Source organism: Pinus tabuliformis, chromosome 3_2 (assembly GCF_031772625.1).
Source record: "Pinus tabuliformis cultivar Carrire ecotype Pingquan chromosome 3_2, CPIR1, whole genome shotgun sequence".
Classification (NCBI taxonomy): domain Eukaryota; kingdom Viridiplantae; phylum Streptophyta; class Pinopsida; order Pinales; family Pinaceae; genus Pinus; species Pinus tabuliformis.
The window spans coordinates 315,246,057-315,252,328 of NC_142302.1; the positions used below are offsets into that span (position 1 = coordinate 315,246,057).

The following is a 6,272-nucleotide window of genomic DNA, read 5'->3' on the forward strand; positions in this document are numbered from 1 at the left end:
GACTAAGCAGTTTATCCAGCAGTAGACCCACCAGCAGGAGTATATGTGGATTCAGTGGACCTAGTTGGGGCACGAAAACCTTATCGCCGAGCTCTGCTATTAAGAGAAAAAGGGCCTCATCGCCGAAGGAAGAAATGAAATTCTTCTGGGTCGGTGGGTCAAGGTGGTAAAGAACTTCGCAACACAGATGATTAACGGAGCAATTCCCTTCTAAAGAACTCCGTAACACAGATGATTAACGGAGAAATTCCCTTCTAAAGAACTCTGAAATCTGCGGATATGTAGTTAGCTAATTTCACAGACAGAAAGTTCCTACAAAGCCTATTGATTGGAGTGGTAAATCCTATCTATAAACCTGGCCTATCTATCTAGCTTCCTATCCGATCTAACCCTTCCTACTTGGATGTCTTCCCTATCTCGTCTGACAAGCTTTCTTCCCTATCTATGGGGCGGGAGGCATAGCAATCAGGACAATCAGAAGGTAGATCCTAACTTGAACTACTATCAACTGCAACTTGAACTACCCCTACCAAATAGTACAGCCAAGACCATTCTAACCGTCCCCCTACCACTACTACTTCCATCTAGCCAACTATCCACTAATCTTTATAGCAAATACTCACACCTACGCTTACGCTGATCGCATTCTGACCTAGCTTCCTAATGAGTATGAGTACGGGTCAAGCTTATCCTTACTTCCCCTACCTCTCTAGGACAGGTAGAAGAGTATGTCTTACCTTCTGTCTGTCTTTGGAAGTAAGGACAGAACAACCAACCCTTTCTTATCCCGTCCCGTAGTGGAACAACCAACCATTCTTGTCTAGTAAAAACAACTAATTAGGACAATTTATGGATAATTCCCTAAGTACGGGGCTCAAAGCCTTATCTATTATAGTTGAAGCATCATAAGGTAATGCTTATGTAATATTCTTTCGGTAGTTTCTCTACAAATTTGCTAAGAAACTACCGAATCATTTTCATTTCATAATGAGGTTAGGTCTTGAAGATTGTGGTCTAGGATTAGGTTCTCTCTTGTTGTTGGTGAATAACTAATGCAACATATATAATAGAGGTCAAAGAACAAATAGAATAAGAAGAGAGATAATATAATAAATAAAATGAGAAGAGAGATAATATAATACAATAAAAATAGAATTATTAAAAATGTTTAAAAATAAGATGACAATAATATCAATAAAGAGAAATAGAATGAAAATACTTATTATATGAATAAATTTAAAATTGATTTACTATTACAACAAATTTAAATTTATATTAACTAAAAACATTAAAAATAGATAAAGATCAAGTTAATTTATTTTGTTGAATAATTTTCAATTTTATAATATAGGACAATAGTAGAATAAAGGTAACCATAGTTGGAAAATGAATGTTGACATGAATAAGTGATGGGATTTTCTAATAAATAAATTGTTGCTTTAAATATTAATGGAATATGTTTATTTTGATTTTATAATTTTTTTTAGATATTATATTTCAATAATAGTAAAAATAAAAAGAAATGCATTTAAATAAAATAATTTTTAGTTTTTACAATATCTATAATATTGAATCAAATTTATTGCATAACATATATGTAATGATAATCAAGTATTTTTTTATTTTTTTTCACAAAGACAATGCTATATATTCTATATTGTCAATATCCATCATGTCACTTTCCATAATAATTTGGATGGGGAAAATTTCACTTCCTCCCAACCACCAAAAATAACCCCAATTAACTTATCCATAAATATAAATATAAAAACAATAAAAACTTACATACTCTTCATTATTATATTAACACCTTGATTGAAAAAAATACAAATATATATAAATAACAAACTGCAATGAAAATGATTCATAAAGAAATGAAATGAGTCCAAATCATCCACTCCCCAACAAAACTTTATGGAATTCCTTATTAAAGTTGCCACTTTCAGATAATATCTTTAACGGTCAGCCCCTTTTGAAGGGCCTTTTTGCTTTTTGGCTTCCATTTCAGCCTGCAGCAGCAGCAATAAGAAGACAAATGTTAAGGTCTTATTTTTAGCAATTGAAAGTTGGTAAAGTTTTATGTAGTCATTTAAATGTTTAATGTCTTTTTTTATATAGACATTTTATATTGAAAAAATACTGGAACATTTTATGGATTAATATTTGCATATAGGTTGATTTTCTAATTTTAGGGATTAATATTTGCATATAGGTTAATTACAAAAAAAATCTCAAAAAAAATTTGTTAGCTTATTTTTTATAAAAATGTTTTACCCAAATTTTATAGTATACAATAATTTTATCTCAAAAATCACCAAATATAAAATTATTAGAAATTTGAGTATTTTTACAAAAACATCACCAAACATTTTATAGATGACATATCATAAATTAGTGAGATTAACTAAAATTTCTAAAGTTTAAGATATATTTCTATCCTTAAAATTTTCTCTAATTAACTTCTATATTTTGCAAATTTTGATCAAATATGTGAAGAAAATATAAAATATATATTTGTAAAAGTATAATATAAAAAAATTAAACAATTATTTGATAAGGACAAAAACAGATTGATATTCATTATTTAATATGTATAAACTTTATTTTTTTAATTTTAAATCTGTTAGGTTATTTAACATTGAACTTATTCAAAAATGTATTTTTTAATACATATATTAATTACTAAAATATAATGTAAAACTGGAGGATATGTCTTTGATTTAAATAACCCTGAGGATTCAGAAATGAAATAAAATTTTCTACACCCTTAAAAGCATTCAAATATATATATAGAAACCATGTGGAAAGAAATAGGTTTAGTCCTTACCGCTTTAATGACCCTTTCAAATGATTCATGCCCATGTTTTGCAATGTAGCGTTCAACTCCAGCTCTCGCAGCAGGGTTCATCTTTCGAAACACCTGCTTTTGCTCTAGTGTTAGACTTGAACTGGGATGATATTTGCTCACAAGCTTTCTAACGTAGTTCTCATATATGTATGCTGCTCCATTGAACATTGGTGAGACCAGCCAGAATGACAGAACCAGTTTTACATAAGGCCAGATGGGTATCCTGTCACACATACATGGCATTTCAGTTTCGTCTTCAATAATTCTGTAGCGTACACTTTACAATCGCTATAATTGAGAAGCCAACTTTAATTTCAATGGAGAAAAAACTCCTCTCAGATATCTCAAATTGTTTTATAAAGAATGAGGTAAAGGTAGCTTACCAGGCTAGAACTTTATAGAAAGAGAGCTCAAAAAGGGTAATCAATGAGTATAGAACCCAGTAAGTAAGCCATTGTTGGTCATCCAGCTCAGAAGGACTTTCGATTGCTCTGATTGAGGCATATCTGTACAGAGCAACATGTTCCATATATTCACCTATCAATTAATTCTGTACATGAATTTGTCTATTAAAATTTATCGAGAGGTACATACTCTATTCCTTACATGAATTTGTCTATTAAAATCTATTGAGATGTACATACTCTATTCTTTTGGATTTGATCATATAATCCAGGTTCTTAACCATTATACCACATATTTCAACCACATAAGAAATCTTCCATAAAACCATTTAAAATTAAATTTGTTAAATTGCATTCTAAACATACACATCCCTTGCTTACTGTGAACCATTATGGTAAAAGATCAAAGTTCATAATATACATAGGAAGCTGGATTCTGCAAAAATGACAAGATTTGGTAGGATTTGTAGTACTTACAGAGGATAAAGTAGCATCACCACTGGCCTGGGTCATTAAAAACAAACACAGAAAAATGAAAGAAAGTTAAGTAGGTAATGAAATCCAAAACTGTCAGTTGTATTACAATACTTGCTTCTAGAAAAAGGAAGACAGCCCTAAAACAGAGCAGAACAGTACATTTGCTATCCAATTCATACACAGTTAATTTCAAATCAAGGGCTTTCTGTGCTAGAGCTAAAGCTGCCACCAAATGTCAATTCTCTGGGTGAATTGCTACTTAGGAATATAGCCAACATAAGCCTTAATGTTGATATGCTCAACCAAACCAAGAGAATCCAAATTAACAATATGACTTAGAAGAACAACTTACCTCAACCATTAAAGTGTCCAGACTTGAGGGAATTACAGATTCATTGACATCACATTTCATCCAGATATAACATCATGCAAACCTCATTACTCTCTGGTTCTCGAAGGATTCAGGCAATAGATGAATAAAAACAAAAGAGTGTATGCTTACCCGGCAAATGTATCAAAGTGCCTTGCAATTGCTCCAAAAAAACCCATCAGGAAGTGGAAGTGGAAGTGCTACTGCAAACCAAATTCTTGCTGAGAAAATGAATATGTTGTTGGAGCTTGCAGGTGTTATCTGGGAAGACTGTGAGTGCAGTTTATTAATACAAGTTGCACAAACAAAAAAATGATGGTGGGTATGAATTCATAGGGCGTTTTCTTTATTGTCGGTGTAGCGTTGCTTAGAGCTTAGTTTTTGGCAAAGTAAACGTGTTCGACAAGAAAAGAAAAGAAACAGAGCCATCACCGCCATAATGGTGTCGCATATTTCCAGAGCAAAAGGGATGAGAATAGTGTGAGTGGCTGTTCAAACCAGTTGAGATGCTTCGACATTCGTTTTGGTGAGTACACGCCTGAAACAGAGCCATCACCGCCATAATGGTGTCGCATATTTCCAGAGCAAAAGGGATGAGAATAGTGTGAGTGGCTGTTCAAACCAGTTGAGATGCTTCGACATTCGTTTTTGTGAGTACACGCCTGAAACAGAGCCATCACCGCCATAATGGTGTCGCATATTTCCAGAGCAAAAGGGATGAGAATAGTGTGAGTGGCTGTTCAAACCAGTTGAGATGCTTCGACATTCGTTTTTGTGAGTACACGCCTTCTCTGTGGATCGGATGCCATGCGCTTTAGGACTATTTATTGAGAAACTGCTTTAAGGTTAGAATTTGATATGAAGTTGATTCAAAAGTAGAATTTCTCATACATTCAATGTTTGGTGGTGTGATTTTACTCTTTTAGTGCATGCAAAAAAAATTATTTTCCATTTTCAGAATTAACAAATGATTTTACTCTTTTAGTGCATGCAAAAAAAATATTTTCCATTTTCAGAAGTAACAAATGATTTAAAAAAGATAAATTTCTTATTCGTCATTTTGCAACCTTTGATAATGTTACAATTAATTAGGTTGTTGTCAGTCATCCTTTTGACAATAGCTTTGAAAAAGTCGGAGGTTTCCTACAAATTCACAGAGTTCATATCTAGAAATATTATTACATTTGATAATGTTGGTGAACTATGATTGAGGAAAAAGTGTTGGCATGCCTATGATGAGCCAACATGTTGTTATACGTTACCGTGTTTTAGGAAAGGCAATCCAGGAAGTCCAAGTTGGCATGTTGCATGGAGCCACCACTTTATCTACCAACCACCTGCTAAACTCAAATTGTTTCATATTGTAAACATTGGCTCATTGACTTCACCATGAAATAGAATAAAAATGCTTGAAGGGTGAATGAGGTGGCTTGGTAAAGGTGATTCAATGAATGACTCCTTGTGGAGAACTTAGACTTATCTAAGCTTCATTGCTAGTTCTAGACATCTATGCTACATACATTGGGTTATAAGGTATTGGTGAAGCACCATTACACACATAATCTAATTCATTCAATTCTTATATATTAGACTCGTTTTTTTAAACCAAAAAGAGTATTTATATTATATAAATCCATGTCTCTCTCACGGAAAATGCATTAGGAATTACATAGCAACTTCTTCAAAATTTCTATCACTTTTCTCTTATCCAAGAGAAATACTAAATTTTCCTGAGGAGCATACTGCTGAGTGAAATAAATGGGGTTTTTGTAGGTGTATACCTTATAGACTTGCCCCAACAGAACACAACATTTACAAAACATAAAACTATTGATTGATAATAAAGTCCTTGATGACTATCAACCTGATCTCATGAGCTAATCTGCACTGGGTGAAATTTATTTTTGATTCATTGGGCTCCATTAAGGGATAATTGAAGGCCTAATTTGGCCACTGATGTGCAATTCTTTTGTGTTCAATTTGCATCCATCATTAGTAAGCTTGTTTGCTTCTTTGTTATGGTCCCATAATACATGAAAGTATGTTATTGATGGAATGTATTTTACCATTTTCTGTGCTCTTTTCATAATATTTTCCATATATTTTTCCTTCAGCATTGAGCCTTTAACTAAACCCTGCAAAATAAGCAGGGAGTCTCCCAAGAATGTGAACT

General features: G+C 32.8%; 1 protein-coding gene across 1 annotated transcript; it reads right to left on the bottom strand.

Moving 5' to 3' along the window:
• Positions 1–1,746: 1,746 nt before the first annotated feature.
• LOC149180795 (HVA22-like protein f) lies at positions 1,747–4,490 on the bottom strand. Its single transcript, XM_089416298.1, has 5 exons — positions 4,232–4,490; positions 3,730–3,756; positions 3,232–3,354; positions 2,828–3,071; positions 1,747–2,009 (listed from the first exon to the last, which is right to left on the bottom strand). Exons 1-5 carry the CDS (start codon positions 4,276–4,278, stop codon positions 1,956–1,958), a joined length of 495 nt encoding a protein of 164 aa, XP_089272424.1. The 5' UTR covers positions 4,279–4,490; the 3' UTR covers positions 1,747–1,955.
• Between the last annotated feature and the right edge of the window lie 1,782 nt (positions 4,491–6,272).

Excerpts from the sequence above, each read along its gene's own strand:
- LOC149180795 (XM_089416298.1), bottom strand. The coding sequence starts at position 4,278 with ATGGGTTTTTTTGGAGCAATTGCAAGGCACTTTGATACATTTGCCGG. Across the intron at positions 3,355-3,729 it reads GTGATGCTACTTTATCCTCT|ATATGCCTCAATCAGAGCAA; the intron begins GTAAGTACTACA and ends TGCTCTGTACAG. Across the intron at positions 2,010-2,827 it reads TTGAAAGGGTCATTAAAGCG|GCTGAAATGGAAGCCAAAAA; the intron begins GTAAGGACTAAA and ends CTGCTGCTGCAG.